Source organism: Phyllobates terribilis, unplaced genomic scaffold, assembly GCF_046119375.1.
Source record: "Phyllobates terribilis strain yellow unplaced genomic scaffold, ASM4611937v1 Scaffold_4__5_contigs__length_816908805, whole genome shotgun sequence".
Lineage (NCBI taxonomy): Eukaryota > Metazoa > Chordata > Amphibia > Anura > Dendrobatidae > Phyllobates > Phyllobates terribilis.
The window spans coordinates 162162752-162181255 of record NW_027362764.1 but is presented as its reverse complement, the minus strand read 5'-3'; the positions used below and the strand labels follow the sequence as shown (position 1 = coordinate 162181255).

The window sequence follows — 18504 nt, the reverse complement described above, 5'->3', positions numbered from 1 at the left end:
ATTTATGTTGTTTTCTTAGTGGTCATTAAAAGACTCCAAAAGAACAAAAAACTCCAAAACATAAAATACATGATAGACACACATTTCCTAATTTTCTTGATATTTTTATCTGAAAGATATAAAAAATAAATATATTTTTATATATAAATTTTTTTTTATATCAGCCCAAGGTAGTGTGGAAAAAAAGGCAAAAAATGAAAAAATTAATATCTAAACAGTAACATTTTTTAAAGAACCATTAAAAGTGTGTATGTGGTAAAAAAGAAGCTAAATTTACCTGGTTGAGAGCAGGATAAATTGGTCCAGTTCTGAACTGGTTAAAAAAATTGCAGTTGGGTTGTGTTTGTTGATCCTCATCCATTCAATCTGTAGTGGCTTCTACAGGGTACTGAAGAACAGTTCCTCTTGACCAAGAGCGGATCTGCAGTACTCTGCAGTGGGCACTACACAATGGATGGAGCTATGCATCACAGCTCTGTTCAATGTTTCCATCCGGCAACCACTGTACCAAACAGCTAAATTGGTGAGGGTGCCGGGTGTCGGACCTTTGTCTGACCTAATAATTATGACCTATCCTAAGGAACGATAATCAAACTGTGACCAGACAATTTGTCTAAACAATAGAATAAAAAATTAATCTTTAAATTACTCTGCCTACACAGGTGCTGGAAAAGCAACACTGGTTTCTATGCAGTGCTCTGCTTAAATTTGCAGCATATCAAATTTGCAGGTGCAGGATCCAAATATAAGCTAGAAATACAAGTGCTTCTCACTAAATTAGAATATCATCAAAAAGTTAATTTATTTCAATACAAAAAGTGAAAGTCATTACAAACAGAGTGATCTATTTCAAGTGTTTATTTCTGTTACTGTTGATGATTATGGCTTACAGCCAATCAAAACACAAGTCATTATCTCAGTAAATTAGAATACTTAATAACAGCTTGAAAAATGTTTTTAAAATCCGAAATGTTGGCCTACTGAAATGTATGTTCAGTAAATGCACTCAATACTTGGTCCGGGCTCCTTCTGCATCAATTACTGCATCAATGCAGTGTGGCATGGAGGCGATCAGCCTGTGGCACTGCTGAGGTGTTATGGAAGCCCAGGTTGCTTTGATAGCAGCCTTCAGCTCGTCTGCATTGTTGGGTCTGGTGTCTCATCTTCCTCTTGACAATACCCCATAGATTCTCTATGGGGTTAATTTCAGGCGAGTTTGCTGGCCAATCAAGCACAGTGATACTGTTGTTTTTAAACCAGGTATTGGTACTTTTGGTAGTGTGGACAGGGGCCAAGTCCTGCTGGAAAATGAAATTTCCATCTCCAAAAAGCTTGTCGGCAGAGGGAAGCATGAAGTGCTCTAAAATTTCCTGGTAGACGGCTGCGCTGACTTTGATCTTGATAAACACAGTGGACCTACACCAGCAGATGACATGGCTCCTCAAACACTGATTATGGAAACTTCACACTAGACCTCAAGCAGCTTGGATTGTGGCCTCTCCACTCTTCCTCCAGACTCTGGGACCTTGATTCCTAAATGAAATGCAAAATTTACTTTCATCTGAAAACAACACCTTGGACCACTGAGCAACAGTCCAGGTCTTTTTCTCCTTGGCCCAGGTAAGACGCTTCTGTTGGTCGTGAGTGGCTTGACACAAGGAATGCCACACTTGTAGCCCATGTCCTGGATACGTTTATGTGTGGTGGCTCTTGAAGCAATGACTCCAGCAGCAGTCCACTCCTTGTGAATATCCCCCAAATTTTTGAATGGCCTTTTCTTAACAATCCTTTCAAGTCTACAGTTATCCCGGTTGCTTGTGCACCTTTTTCTACCAACTTTCCATTAATATGCTTGGATACAGCACTCTGTGAACAGCCAGCTTCTTTAGCAATGACCTTTTGTGGCTTACCCTCCTTGTGAAGTGAGTCAATGACTGCCTTCTGGACATCTGTCAAGTCAGCAGTCTTCCCATGATGGTGGAGCCTACTGAAACAGATTAAGGGACCTTTTTAAATGGGTAGGAAGTCTTTGCAGGTGTTTTTTGTTAATTATTCTCATTTACTGAGATAATGACTTGTGTTTTCATTGGCTGTAAGCCATAATCATCAACATTAACAGAAATAAATACTTGAAATAGATCACTCTGTTTGTAACGACTCTATATAATATAGGAGTTTCACTTTTTGTATTGAAGAACTAAAGTAAATTAACTTTTTGATGATATTCTAATTTAGTGAGAAGAACCTGTACATGTCTATAGCCTTCTATGGGTGTAAGGCTCATCTTAATGGGTGTTGTGCATTTTACACAATCCTTCTGTTAGAAGATTCATGAAATAAGTTGATTTACAGGGCATCCCCAAAATTCAGAAGCCAAGAAAACATCTGAAATTCATGGGACAACTGTCTTCAAATGTTAATTTCTCCTGCTGGTGCCATTGCAGGGAAAATTATGTACTGCCATAATTCTTTATTAAAAATCATGGGTGTGTTGGGTCCCCCTACCTCTAGGAAAGAGGCAAGGATGCAATTGTTATGATATCGCCCACAGATCAGTAGAACGCGGTTTTTATTTTACATCTCTTAGATCACAGTGACATTTCTAGAACTCCCTCATTGAGGTACCACAGTAGACTATTCATGCATCTCAAATTAATAGCCGGAAAGTTATTGACCCATGAAATGTATCTACCGACACTTATCCATCCATACCTGAAAATGGGGCTCTTTAAGAATTCCAACAAGTTCTTCAACATTTTTATCTTGGTGTGCTAATGGACTAATATCCTCAAGAATTTCATGCACTAGTTCAACATTATTGTCACCAACTGCTTCTAGCTTTGTGTCTTCTAGGCGTTCATGTGCCTGCAATACAAAGAGAAAGTAAAAGACTAAACAGTACATAGAGGGACAATGAGGAGTTATCATTAGTGTTGAGCATTCCGATACTGAAATATCGGGTATCGGCCGATATTCGCGGTATCGGAATTCCGATACTTAATTCCGATACTATTGCAATATCGTATACCGGAATCGGAAGTTCCCATAATGCAATGAGACATTTTCATTTTATTCAGCCAATGAGGATCCTAAGAAGTGTGGGCACATCCTGTTAGGCATGTAGGCATCTTAACTAATGGCATGGCTGTGATTGGCTGCTGAAATGATGTCATGATGCACTATAAAAGCCACCGCCGCCATTTTGAGCTCACTCTGCTGTGAATTCAGTTAGGGATAGGACGCTGTTGTTCTGAGGGACAGTTTTAGCTACCTATTTGCTCTATACTGCTTTACCCAAGCTACTTTCTAAATCACTGTGCCTTGCAGCGCTAGTGCACAGTTCCCTGTGCTGTTCACCGCTGTCTGCAAGGTCTGTGTGTGTGAGTGCAGCTCACCCTGTAGTGTGTGCTTCAGCCAAGTCTGGTTGTAGTGCACTCAGTGTGTGTCACTGCCTCATACATTGTCCTTTTTTGCCAATTCATAATTTTTCCTGATGTCTCCTATTAGTGTGGTGGTTCCATCTGTATTCAGCTAAATTGGTTCCAAACACACTATATAGGAGTAGATAGAGAAATTTTTTTCCGTCTTGCAGCACTAGTGCACAGTGCTCTGCATCTGTACTGTTCACCGCTGTCTGCAAGGTCTGGTGTGTGAGTGCAGCTCACCCTGTAGTGTGTGCTTCAACCCCGTCTGGTTGTAGTGCACTCAGTGTGTGTCACTGCCTCATACATTGTCCTTTATTGCCAATTCATAATTTTTCCTGATATCTCCTATTAGTGTGGTGGTTCCATCCATATTCAGCTAAATTGATTCCAAACACACTATATAGGAGTAGATAGAGGAGCCTTTCTGCAGCATTGGGCCCTGCAGCCCCAGCCAGATTAGTATTAGCCTATTTTTTGCAGCCTCATCTATTGCATTGTAGGTTACCTTCCTACATTGTAATAGCTACAAAAAGTTTGTGATACTATCGTTATTACATCTTTAGGCACATCCAGTGTCTTTTTGTGACAAAAAAAACCTAAATAAAGTTCACCAAACACTCCACTTTACAGTTGTGTAGGCCACATTAGCTCATATTAAAGTCTAGTCCACACTTTATAAAATTAGTGTTTCTTATACCTGTTAGCAGCTGTTCAGGAATAAGCACACTAAGCCCTTAGTACTTTTCTGCCCATCTTTATCAGTCTACCAAGATGAAGAAGGCAGGGAGTAAGGCATGTGGTCGTGGTCGTGGGCGTGGAGTTTCTGCAGGGAGAGGACGTGAGGATTCTGTGCCTGCAGGGAGAGGACGTGGGGATTCTGTGCCTGCTGCGGGCACCAGTGACTCAGCATCCCCCAGTTTTACCAGGGAACAGTCCTTTATGCGCAGCTTTGTAGGAGCTAGCCGTACCCCACTGCTGCGCGAGGACCAAATTGAAGCCGTTGTCGGATGGATGGCAGCTAACGCATCGACTTCAATTAGTTCCAGATCCTCTCAGGTCCTGAGCACTGAAGAGCACCCATCTGTCTCTTCACCACCTGCCAAATTGCCCAGGCAGTCAGAGAGCCCTGGACAGGAGCCATCTCTACTTCTGTTCTCTGAATCTCTTGGCTTGGAAAGAGGGGGCCAGCCAAGCAGAATTCGAGAATTTGAAGAAGAGGTAGTATGCAGTGATGCGCAACCGTTTTGTCTCTCTGAATCTGAAGAGGCGGGTGGGCCAGTGCCTATGGTCAGCAGCACACCTCAGTACGCATCTGATGATGAGACTCAGGTGCCACTTTCTGGTGCGTACTGTGCTGTCGAGACTACCCAGGAGAAGCAGTTGTTTGAAGAGGGTGGTGTAGATGATGAGGTCCTTGACCCATCATGGCGTGAGGGACAGGAAGGTGGTGGGAGCAGCTCTGAGGAAGAGATTCCCCGAACGGCCCAAAAAGGAGGGAGAGGGAGGGGGCAGACTTGGTTGCCTGTAGCCTCCACTTCAGCACCCATTAGGAGCATGGCTCTTCCAAAATCCAAAGCGGGCGCTCCCAAGACTTGCAGTGCCTGGTCCTTTTTTGACACAGTTGCAGATGACATTTGCTTTGTCAAATGCAAGCTGTGTAATCAGAAGGTGAAAAGAGGGAAAAGTGTCAGCAACCTCAATACCACAAATATGTGGAAACATGTGCGGACCAAGCACGTGGTGGAGTTACACAAACACACTGAAGACCTAGGCCAACCTACAGCGCCACCTACCACCTCTTCAGCTCGTGTTGTAGCCTCTTCCTCCAGCTCACACACAGCTGGTTCGGCTTCCTCACAGGATCGCCATGGAAGAATCTCTGGCACTGTTGTACAGAGACACAGTGTAATTCCACCCACAGCACCACTTTCCCAGTCATCCTCACACTCCCAGGCCAGTCTACAGCCATCGTTAGCACAGGCATGGGAGAAAAGGCGCCCATACTCGGCAAACCACCCCCGAGCACAGGCTCTGAATGCTGGCATTGCTAAACTACTGGCCCTTGAAATGCTATCATTCAGGCTGGTGGAGACTGACACATTCCGTAACTTTATGGCATTGGCAGTCCCACAATACAACGTGCCCAGCCGCTTTTATTTCAGCAGGCAAGCCGTCCCTGCCCTGCAACATCATGTGGAGGGAAAAATTAAACATGCGCTACAAAACGCCGTCAGTAGCAAGGTCCACCTGACCACTGATGCGTGGACCAGTAAGCATGGACAGGGACGATACCTTTCCCTCACTGCCCATTGGGTAAATGTTGTGGAGCCGGGTACAGATCTTGAGAGTGGCGCTGTACGTGTTCTGCCAACTCCAAGGATTGCAGGAATCCAGTCTGTACACATTGACTCCTCCTCATACTCCAGTTCCTCTGAATCAGCGCTGCAGGAGCCGTCACGGTCTACCTCCACATCGACCCGTGAACGGTTACCTGTTATGATGACCGATATGAGCACAGCCGTGGCCAAACGTCAACAGGCCGTATTAAAATTAATTTCTTTGGGGAATCGAAGCCACACAGCGCAGGAGCTCTGGAATGCCATCAAGCAGCAGAGTGACGTGTGGTTTGTGCCAGCGAATCTCCAGCCAGGCATGGTAGTGTGTGACAATGGCCGAAATCTGGTGGCAGCTCTGGGCCTAGGCAACCTCACTCACATCCCATGTCTGGCACATGTGCTCAACTTGGTCGTGCAGAGTTTTTTGAGGGACTATCCGGATCTTGATGCACTGCTTCACAAGGTCCGCATAGAGTGCGCTCACTTGCGGCGTTCCAGCAATGCAAGATCACGCATTGCAGCTCTGCAGCGCCGATTACGTCTTCCGGAACATCGCATCATATGTGACCTACCCACCAGGTGGAATTCAACGTTACATATGTTGGAGAGGTTGTGTGAGCAGCAGGCAGCAGTAATGGAGTACCAGCTGCAGCAGGCGCAAACAAGTCGCAGTGCGCGCCGTTCACACTTCACCACCACTGAGTGGGCCTCTATGAAGGACATTTGCCACGTTTTGCGTGCCTTCGATTATTCCACGCGGATGGCGAGTGCAGATGATGCACTAGTCAGCATGACTATCCCCCTTATCTGCCTGCTTGAAAAAACACTGCAAGCACTAAGGGACGAGGTTTTGGAAGAGGTGGAGGATGAGGAGTCACAAATGCCATCTGCTTCTCTACAGTCTGCGCAACGTGGTTCCTCACAAAGGCCTAGGCAGGGGACACTTTGTGAGGAGGATGAGGAGGAGTCAATGGATGAGGAAGACATCTGTCCAGAGGAGGGAGGTACACAATGCTCTAGTAGTCAGTATCTAGAGCGAGGGTGGGGTGATGCAGAGCAGGCAGAGATCACGCCTCAAGCAGGGGACAGCGTTTCTTGGCCAGTTGGCAGTCTGCAGCACATGGTTGATTTCATGCTGCAGTGCCTCAGAAACGACCGCCGCATCGCCCACATTCTCAACACGGCTGATTATTGGGTGTCCACCCTCCTAGATCCTCGCTACCGGGACAACTTACAAAGCCTCATAACACCATTGAACCGGGAGCGTAAAATGCGGGAGTACCAAGACGCACTGGTGCATTCCATCATGTTCTCCATTCCAACCGAGAGCAGTGCTGCTAGTGCTTTACAAAGCAGCTCAGTGCGTCGAGGCAGTGGAGGAAGCTCTGCACAAAGAGGGAGCAGAAGCAGCGCCTCAGCACAAGGCAAGACCAGTATGGCCGAAATGTGGCAAAGTTTTGTGTCCCCGCCGCCACAAATGTCTACACCATCACAGACAGCTCCAGTCAGCAGGAGGCAACGTTTCCGTCAGATGGTGACAGACTACATGTCTTGCCCTCTTAGTGTACTCCCAGACGGCTCTTCTCCCTTCAAGTTTTGGGTCTGTAAGCTGGATACATGGCCAGAGCTTAGTCAGTATGCACTGGAGGTGCTAGCTTGCCCTGCTGCTAGTGTATTATCGGAACGCGTCTTTAGTGCCGCAGGTGGTGTACTAACAGACCGTCGCATGCGACTATCCTCCGATAACGTTGACCGGCTTACTTTTCTCAAAATGAACAAGGCCTGGATCTCTCATGAATTTGCCAGTCCTCTTCCAGAATAAATAATTGGTTGGCAACAGTATCCAGGTCTCCTGTTCTGTTCATGTTTCTACCACCTGAACTGTAATCCCTGAGCTCCAACACCGCCAGTTGGCGCTCGGAAGTGCCGTCTGCACAGTCAACACTTGCTGCCGTGTTATTGGGGTTCAGTAACGTCAGCTGTTCTCCTGCTGTGCGGACGGCAATTTCTCCTGATTTGTCCACATCCACTGTACTACACATTTTAAAGTTGCTCCAATTACTCCTCTGGCTCCTCTGTTTTCATTCTTATCCCTGGGCTCCAGCACCGCCAGTTGGCGCTCGGAAGTGCTGTCTGCACAGTCAACACTTGCTACCATGTTATTGGGGTTCAGTAACGTCAGCTGTTCCCCTGCTGTGCGGACGGCAATTTCTCCTGCTCTGTCCACATTCTCACTACTACAGATTTTAAAGTTGCTCCAATTACACCTCTGGCTCCTCTGTTTTCATTCTTATCCCTGGGCTCCAGCACCGCCAGTTGGCGCTCGGAAGTGCCGTCTGCACAGTCAACACTTGCTGCGGTGTTATTGGGGTTCGGTAACGTCAGCTGTTCCCCTGCTGTGTTCACGGCAATTTCTCCTGCTCTGTCCATATTCACTGTGCTACTTATTTAAAACTTGCTCCAATTACACCTCTGGCTCCTCCGTTTTTAGTATTTACCCTGGGCTCCAACACCGCCAGTTGGCGCTCGGAAGTGCTGTCTGCACAGTCAACACTTGCTGCCGTGTTATTGGGGTTCAGTAACGTCAGCTGTTCCCCTGCTGTGCGGACGGCAATTTCTCCTGCTCTGTCCACATTCTCACTACTACAGATTTTAAAGTTGCTCCAATTACACCTCTGGCTCCTCTGTTTTCATTCTTATCCCTGGGCTCCAGCACCGCCAGTTGGCGCTCGGAAGTGCTGTCTGCACAGTCAACACTTGCTACCATGTTATTGGGGTTCAGTAACGTCAGCTGTTCCCCTGCTGTGCGGACGGCAATTTCTCCTGCTCTGTCCACATTCTCACTACTACAGATTTTAAAGTTGCTCCAATTACACCTCTGGCTCCTCTGTTTTCATTCTTATCCCTGGGCTCCAGCACCGCCAGTTGGCGCTCGGAAGTGCCGTCTGCACAGTCAACACTTGCTGCGGTGTTATTGGGGTTCGGTAACGTCAGCTGTTCCCCTGCTGTGTTCACGGCAATTTCTCCTGCTCTGTCCATATTCACTGTGCTACTTATTTAAAACTTGCTCCAATTACACCTCTGGCTCCTCCGTTTTTAGTATTTACCCTGGGCTCCAATACCGCTAGTTGCTGCTCAGAAGTGCCGTCTGCACAGTCAACGCTTGCTCCAGTGTTATTGGGATTCAGTAACGTCAGCTGATCCCCAGCTGTGTGTCCGGCAAATTCTCCTGCTTTGTCCACATCCACTGTAGTACGGATTTAAAACCTCCTCCAAATACACCTCTGGCTCTTCTGTTTTTAGTATTTACCCTGGGCTCCAGCACCGCCAGCTGGTTCTCGGCAGTTCCATTGGCTCTTGTACCTTCTGCTACCCATCCGGGTTCCAGTACCGTCAGCTGGTTCTCGGCAGTGTCTTTGGCACGGGTACTCCCTCCTGCCCAGCCTGGTTCCAGCACGCCAGCTGTTTCCGGGTAGTGTCAACGTCACTTTGCCTCCAATGCGTTGTCCTGTCGTGTTGCGGTCGGGTTAGCCGACTCTATGGTGCCTGCAGTTTAGGTGACTCCTATGTGGGCTGCGGGATCTGGCAATGAAGGCTGGTTCCATAGTGCCAATAGGACAAGCACCCTCTGTAGGACTGTGGGTTTTGGTAACTGCGGCCGGCTCGCGGCCTTGAACTTTTTTTTTACATGGGTACCTTCTGCTACCCATCCGGGTTCCAGTACCGTCAGCTGGTTCTCGGCAGTGCCTTTGGATTAGGTGCCTCCTTCTCGGTATCCAAGTTCCACCAACGTCTGCTGGTCCTTGGTAGTGCTTTCTGGCACAGGTACCTCCTGCTTAGTAACCGAGTTCCAGTAACATCAGCTGGTCCTCGGTAGTTCCATTGGCTCTTGTACCTTCTGCTACCCATCCGGGTTCCAGTAACATCAGCTGGTCCTCGGTAGTTCCATTTGCTCTTGTATCTTCTGCTACCCATCCGGGTTCCAGTACCGTCAGCTGGTTCTCGGCAGTGTCTTTGGCACGGGTACTCCCTCCTGCCCAGCCTGGTTCCAGCACGCCAGCTGTTTCCGGGTAGTGTCAACGTCACTTTGCCTCCAATGCGTTGTCCTGTCGTGTTGCGGTCGGGTTAGCCGACTCTATGGTGCCTGCAGTTTAGGTGACTCCTATGTGGGCTGCGGGATCTGGCAATGAAGGCTGGTTCCATAGTGCCAATAGGACAAGCACCCTCTGTAGGACTGTGGGTTTTGGTAACTGCGGCCGGCTCGCGGCCTTGAACTTTTTTTTTACATGGGTACCTTCTGCTACCCATCCGGGTTCCAGTACCGTCAGCTGGTTCTCGGCAGTGCCTTTGGATTAGGTGCCTCCTTCTCGGTATCCAAGTTCCACCAACGTCTGCTGGTCCTTGGTAGTGCTTTCTGGCACAGGTACCTCCTGCTTAGTAACCGAGTTCCAGTAACATCAGCTGGTCCTCGGTAGTTCCATTGGCTCTTGTACCTTCTGCTACCCATCCGGGTTCCAGTAACATCAGCTGGTCCTCGGTAGTTCCATTGGCTCTTGTACCTTCTGCTACCCATCCGGGTTCCAGTACCGTCAGCTGGTTCTCGGCAGTGCCTTTGGATTAGGTGCCTCCTTCTCGGTATCCAAGTTCCACCAACGTCTGCTGGTCCTTGGTAGTGCTTTCTGGCACAGGTACCTCCTGCTTAGTAACCGAGTTCCAATAACATCAGCTGGTCCTCGGTAGTTCCATTGGCTCTTGTACCTTCTGCTATCCATCCGGGTTCCAGTACCGTCAGCTGGTCCTCGGTAGTTCCTCAGCTTTCTTGTACCTTCTGCTACATTTCCAAGTTCAAGCTTTTTGAAATGGTTCTTGGTAATCACTCTGGATCTCCCTGACGAGGACCCTGAAGACGAGGACCCTGAAGACCAACCCTAAGAAGACGAGGACCCCGAAGACAATGACCCTGAAGACGAGGACCCTGAAGACCACCCCGAAGAAGACGAGGACCCTGAAGACCACCCCGAAGAAGACGAGGACCCTGAAGACCACCCCGAAGAAGACGAGGACCCCGAAGACGAGGACCCAGAAGACCAACCCGAAGAAGACGAGGACCCCGAAGACGAGGACCCCCGAAGACGACGACCCTGAAGACCACCCCGAAGAAGACCAAGAAGATGACCCTGAAGAAGTTGACCAAGAAGACAAAGAGAAGACAAGCACCAAGATACAGAAAAACAAGAGACAGAAAACCAAGAAGCAGAAATACAAGAAGCTGCAGAACAAAAAGCGGAAGAACATTAAGCATAAGACTAAAAATCAGAGCAAAAGATAATATCTAAATTATAAGCAGAAGATGACTAAGCAGTGTATGGGGGTGAGTCCGTTCCTCCTCGTGGTGCCCCTGGAAAAGACCTGCTGCTGCAGGCCAAACTGAACGCGGACAAATCCTGTTGTAAATCTTTTGTGACGGGCAGAACGAAAGGTGTAATGTCCAACCTTTTATAGATAACAACTACAGGAATGCCTGTCACAAATAAGAATATGATGAAGAAGAAGAATATGAAGAAGATGAAGAAGTAGAATATGAAGAATGTAAAAAAAAGAATAATACGAAGAAGGTGAAGAAGAAGAAGGTGAAGAAGAAGTGGATGAAAAAGATGCTGAGGATGATGAAGGAGAAAGTGTGGGAGAAGTAAAAAAGAAGGTGAAGAGCATGGAAGTAGTGAAACAAATATCTGACAAAATATAAAAATACTTAACATAGTTAATATTTCCGTAACTCAGAACATAATAAAAAAATATTAATTCCTGCTATTCCATTTGACTGGGCTAAACCTCTATGCCTTTATTGTCTCCCCCACCTCCCCCAATACATTCTACATTATTCTTAGTTGTTTTCCTTCATGTAGAAATAACCTACAAGGAAAGAAAGGGTTTATTTTAATTCCGATATTTATGTCCCATTGACTTGCATTGGTTTCCGGTATCGGAATCGGCGATATCCGATACTTTTTCGGTATCGGTCCGATCCAATCCGATCCGATATTTCCCGATATCGGAAGGTATCGCTCAACACTAGTTATCATACATATGAGTGTGGAATGTATCAGAATGTACCAACCATATAAAACCACAACTCACGGTGATCATCACTGACCAAGAATATAACATCTTGGATATTTACACCGCAAGAGGAACCCCCCCCCCCCCCAATACCTCCCCAAATAGTTCAATACAAATGTCCCACAACAAATTACATATTCTCACTAACACCCCAGGATATACTTACATTATTTGAGTCTATCAAGATATGAACTTTATTGACCCCTAGAGTAAAAACCGCAAACCCCGTAAAAATAAACACATACATGTATATCAGCTCACTGTGCAAAAAACAAGCCATCGAAAAATTAGGCTCCATCAACAGAAATAAAAAAATGTGGTACAGGTCTTTGGTGACACAAAGTTCTGAAATTTTTCTTCACCACTTAAATAGAAAAATAAAATAAAAAAAAGTTTGGCAATGCCGTACTGACCTGGAGAATCATGTTTTTTGGGTCATTTTTACTGAACATTGAACGCCGTAAAAACAAAATACAAACACAAGTGGAGGAATTGCATTTCTATTTTTCAAGGTTCCATCCAGTTGGAATTTTTGCCATGTTTTTCAATACATTACATTGAAAAACAAATTATGTCATGCCCTGCCAAGTCTATAATTGACAGAAAAATAAAGTTTGGGCTCATGGAAGAAGGAAGAAAATGCAAGGTCCTAGGCTTTACACCAGTCCCTAAGCAATGGTACAAAGCTGGGTAGTGGCTGCATCTACGAACATGTACCCATATGGCATGGGCCAAGTGAGCTGTAAGGATTTCCTCCATCAGCCTCAAGGGGCATGTAATAGATGACCGTGTTGTGAGGGAGCCACTACACCCAGTACAATGAGGATAATGAAGAATTGGTTATAATGGGTCCAAACACATGGATCTGGTACAGTTCATACAGTTCTGGATTATCAACCTCTGGGCCCACAACATGTCTGTATGGCGCAGTGCTCCAACGTGAGTCAGAAGAGTAGACCAGTATCTATTTGAGAATAATGGTTCCAGAAAATGTTACGTCCATGAGACACTGGAGACCCGCGTGCTTACACGATTATTAGATAAGGAGACGCGCGTGTATAAACTCTTCACAAAATTTGGGTAAATTTGAGAATGACAAACCTGGAAGAGATGAATGTAACGCTTTCCAGAATCCATGGAGGGAGCAGACACGAGATACTGGGAAATATATAAATCCCAAAGGTGAAATATAGTGAGCTTCCAGGAAATACAAGACGTGCCTTAGGTACCAAACTCTGGAGAAAATAAATCTCTTTTTTCCAAAATTAAAAATGCGTGGGAAATGGCTAAAAACAGGTGGGGTTTGGAGTTTTTTTCCCACGACCACATGGAAATACCTATCAAGTTGTGAGATTTTGAGTTTGTGGTGTCAGGGGGTGTATAAACTACTGGCTTGGTAATAATAATAAATCCCATTAAAGTAGATGGGAAAGTGATCAGTAAAAAAAAAAAAAAACTTTGGTGAATGGGCAATAAGAGGTAAGGGGGAGGGGATTAAAAATGGGAATCTGATAACCATTTTACAAAATGTGCTGTAATTGAATAAAAAGATAAAAATAAACTAAAACATTTTGGCATTAATAGTTTATTGTACGTACACCATAGTCACAGCATTTACTGGTTTGTGCTTTGTATGTGAAATGCTTCCCACTGCAGATTTATGTATGAAATGATTCAGTCTAGGAGGGCGATAATACAATGGGAACGCTTTATCCACAGCAGGTGGTCTTCTTTTGCCTTGCACTAGAAAAATCTAAGTATTGTTCAGTTTTATACAATTTAGAGAAATTCCTCTTTGTATTGATGTTTCATCTTACACAGGCAGCATTTTATATTCAGAAAAGGATTTGAAGAATAAACTCATACTGCTCAATGCTTATACTCTTCCCATAACATTTGTCGGGAGGCCCTCCACACATGAAGTGGTCGGCCGATCCCTTCAAAGTGAAATGTGTACGGGGGCCTTCCCTGATGCACTGTGCCATACAGTCACTATACACTTAGAAATCGGATACAACAAAGCTGGTTACTGTTCAAGTAGGCCAAGAAAAACTAGAAGAAACTTTCTTTTGCCTTAGCTCATTGGCTTGTACGCAGTTTCTGGAGAGAAAAAGTTGCACATAAAAAAACCCTACACCCATCAACATTTTACCCCAAGAGACTAAAAGCTGACATTTTATATTTCAGGCTTTGCGTGTACCTGTGCCTACAGGCCTAGTTGTTGAGCAAGTGGATTGAAGACACCCAACAGGTTGGCATCTCTCCCACTGGCAAGAAGCTTAGGATGACCAGAAGTTAAAGGGGTTGTCCGATGCAAAACTACAAGTCTTGTGTATCGTTACATTGCGCACACGGAGGATCCTCCAGTGCTGAAGCCGGGAAAGGCAATCGTATGAACACAAGTATGCGATATGCATACCCCCAGACACATTACGATTAGATAGGTGCGACCCATCACTCAATGCAAGTGTATTGAGTGAGGCCAGAAACAGTTTAGTGGGAATGTGGCACCAGAGAATCCTTAAAGCGCGCAGTGCATGTGATGTGAGGATTTCACAAGTCTACAGTCACATAGAGAGACTTGTATTTTAAACAGGACAACCACTTTAAATAGCAGCATTATAGCACAAGAGTTAGGTAATATCCCCTCCCCCACTAAAGGGGGATCAATATAGCAACATAATGGGACACAGCAGCATTTCAAGGAAAAGCAAAACAAGACCACTGTCCAATTGCTGAATAGGTTACAACAGCAGGCAGCTTGAAAGATTCTGGTAACATTCCATTATAAGGGTATGTTTTTAAAGGAGGTTTTGGAGCAAACACTCTCAAAATACTCCTCAAAACCTTGAAAATTCTGCTTCAAAAATATTGCAAAAAAACTGCATGTGCACAAAGCCAACAAGGCTCTTTCTCTTCCCATCTGTTGGGTTTTATGCCCACTTAAAACTAAGAAATAATAACCTCTGTCCCTCTTTTCCAAGCTCAGGTTCTGTGCCTCCTGTACACAGCTTCTCTCACGCTAATCCCTGTATTATATACAATTGCAAGCCCTATGGAAGTTTATTCCGAGATAAGAGGTTCACTCGTATAATAACTACTAAACTATAGATCTTTTTCTACATCATATTCACTTAGATACATATGACTGTAGTGTAATGGGAATCGCACATTGTGTAACTTCTATAATTACTAGACACTTACTGCCCCATCACGTACAGTATGCATTACTCCTAGAGGGAAATCGAAGGAGTCTGTAACTTGAGCTTCAAGTCACCATAAGATGCTTTATCTAAAAGCGGCACAAGCAGAACAGACTGAAAACACAGCTCTACTACGTCGTCTATAGTCAATGAAGGAGAAGGGACGTGCAAAACACCTAGGCAAGGAACATGGTGTGTAACAAGTCCAACAATGGCCACATGGACTGCCAACGGAGAGAAGTCAGGTTTCAGGCTCCTATAAACATGATAAAGTGCTGTCTGAAGCTCAACATCCGCCTCTCCTGCCAAGCCAAATCAGAAGATGAATAAAACTCCATTATATTTGCTGGAAAATGCACTCTGCGAATGAAATCAAACAATTGTGCATCCTTCGTTCTAGAAAGTCAAATTAATTGCAGGTCATACGCACACTTTTCTGAAAAACATATTCTGAAAAATATGTTGCTGGTGGGATATATAGTGCAAACAATTCATGCGTATAAATGATATATACATATACGCAAATAAAATAAAGATATATGCACACTCTGTGTGGAAAGAAAAAAATAAATCGATTATATATAATAGAGAGAAATGGTGAGATAGATAGAGATATATATATCCATCTACCTACCTACCTGTCTATATATACACACTGCTCAAAAAAATAAAGGGAACACTTTAACAACACAATGTAACTCCAAGTCAATAACACTTCTGTGAAATCTACCTGTCCAGTTATGAACCAACACTGACTGTGAATCAATTTCTCCTGCTGTTGTGCAAATGGAACAGACAACTGGTACAAATGCTAGGCAATTAGCAAGATACCCTCTATAAAGGAGCGGTTCTGCAGGTGGTGACCACAGACCATTTCTCTGCTCTCATCAGTTTCGGCTGTTTTGGTCACGGAGTCTGTCAGCACAGTATCCAGAGCATGGAGCAGATACTAGGAGATGTGGAGGGAGCCATAGGAGTGCAACAAACCAGCAGCAGGACCATTACCTCCTCTTTTGTGCAAGGAGGAACAGGAGGAGCACTGCCAGAGCCCTGTAAAATGACCTCCAGCAGGCCACAAAAGTGCACGTGTCTGCACAAACGGTTAGAAACCGACTTCATGACGGTGGTACGAGGGCCCGACGTCCACAGATGGGGGTTGTGCTCACAGCCCAACACCGTGCAGGACGCTTGGCATTTGCCACAGAACACCAAGATTGGCAAAGTCGCCACTGGCGCCCTGTGCGCTTCACAGATGAAAGCAGGTTCACACTGAGCACATGTGACAGATGTGACAGAGTCTGGAGACGCCGTGGAGAGCGATCTGCTGCTTGCAACATCCTTCAGCATGACCGGTTTGGTAGTGGGTCAGTAATGGTGTGGGGTGGAATTTCTTTGGAGGGCCGCACAGCCCTCCATGTGCTCGTCAGAGGTAGCCTGACTGCCATTAGGTACCGAGAGGAGATCCTCAGACCCCTTGTGAGACCATATGCTGGTGCGGTTGGCCCTGGGTTCCTCCTAATGCAGGACAATGCCAGACCTCATGTGGCTGGAGTGTGTCAGCAGTTCCTGCAAGATGAAGGCATTGAAGCTATGGACTGGCCCGCCCGTTCCTGTTACGGGTCCGGGTGGTGGAACCTCTGTGCCGAGGTGCAAGGAGGGACCCAGAGGGGCGTGACTAAGTAGCAACCCGAACCGACCCTGGTCGGACGGCAGCAAACGACACCGTGACCAGGGAGGATCCAGGCTGAGGGACCAGGTGCTACTCTGGGGACGACCTTGTAAGAGAGCAGGTGGCTCCCACGGGTCAGATGGCTGGGACTGACCAGTATGACGGATGGACACGGCAAGCAGGCAGAAGTCTCTGGTAGCTGACAGGTGGTCACGGTACGTGACAGCAGAGCAGGTAGTGGTCTCTAGGTTTACCAGGCAGGTGGTCACAGCAAGTGACGGCAGAGCCTCCAGGCAGGCTGGCAGGAAACAGGCGGGCGCTCCCAGGTGAGCAGGCTGACGGACACAGCAGGTAACAGGCGGGTGCTCCCAGGTGAGCGGCATGACAGACACAGCAGGTAACAGGTGAGAGCTCCCAGGTGAGCGGGCAGACGGACTCTACAGGTAACAGACGGATGCTCCCAGGTGAGTGGACAGACAGACAGGGCAGGTAACAGGCGGATGCTCCCAGGTGAACGGACTGGCAGACAGGGCAGGTAACGGGCAGGTAACAGGTGAGCGCTCCAGGTGAGCAGACTGGCAAGCTCGGCAGGTAACGGGCAGATAACAGGCTGGCAGGCAGGACGAGGAGTCAGGCTAGCAGCGGGACCGGAGGGCTGAAGCAGAGATCAGAAACTGTGCAACAACTTTGCTCGGGCACCTCCATTTTGGAGGAGGTGCTTTATATATGGGAGGTCCTCCGGCCATTGGCTGGGGACTCCTTAGGACGGCGCGCGGTCCCTTTAAGGGAGGGGGAGCGTGCGCGCGCCCTAAGCACAGAGCCAGAGAAGGAGCGCGCGCCGGCAGCAGCGAGGAGGGCAGCGCAGGAGGACGCTGCGCCAGGAGCGGAAGGTGAGGGACGGCGTCTCTGCCTAGCAGTGGGCAGAGACGTCAATGCTACAGTACCCCCCCCTTTAGGCCCCCCTTTTTTAGGCCAGAGAGAAATTTCTCAAGAAGCGGGGCGTGGATGTTCTCCCTGGGTTCCCAAGTTCTCTCTTCAGGGCCAAACCCCTTCCAATACACCAGAAAAAAAGTTCTCCCTCTTAACCTCTTAGTGGCCAGAATACTCTCTACCTCAAAGACGTCCTCAGCGGAAACCGGAGCAGGGGAAGTACCTGGATTGTTGGAAAAAGAGTTAAACACAACGGGTTTGAGGAGAGATACGTGGAAGGAGTTGGGAATCCGTAAGGTGGCCGGGAGTTTTAACTTGTAGGCCACTGGATTAATTTGCTTGAGGATTTCGAAAGGGCCGATGAAGCGAGGACCTAACTTGTAGGAGGGTATCTTGAGCCGCACATGTTTGGAGGAGAGCCAAACTTTGTCTCCCGGACGGAATTGAGGCGGATCCAGACGTCTCTTATCAGCATATCTCTTCATCCGCTCGGAGGACTGCAGTGCGGACCTAGTACTCTCCCAAATGGTAGAAAACTTGCTGACAAGAGACTCCGTGGCAGGGTTGTCCACAGAAGCAGAGACGGGAAATGGAATCCGGGGGTGTTGGCCATAGACAATAAAGAACGGGGACTTGGAAGAGAATTCGCTCTTGTGGTTATTATAAGTGAATTCGGCCCAAGGAAGGAGGTCCACCCAATCAGAATGATGGGCATTAACAAAGTGCCGGAGGTAGCTGGTAAGGATCTGATTGATCCGCTCCACTTGACCATTGGACTGAGGGTGGTAAGCGGAGGAGAAATCCAGGGTGACATCCAGCAG

General features: G+C 46.7%; 1 protein-coding gene across 2 annotated transcripts in view; it reads right to left on the bottom strand.

Annotated features, from left to right (window-relative positions):
* Positions 1-18504, bottom strand: part of PALS2 (protein associated with LIN7 2, MAGUK p55 family member) — a 170369-nt gene that overhangs the window by 62912 nt on the left and 88953 nt on the right. For both annotated transcript variants that reach the window (XM_073677868.1, XM_073677869.1), the window contains exon 3: positions 2713-2865. In XM_073677868.1, the coding sequence (XP_073533969.1) occupies positions 2713-2865 (153 nt within the window). The remainder of the gene's footprint in view (positions 1-2712; positions 2866-18504) is intronic.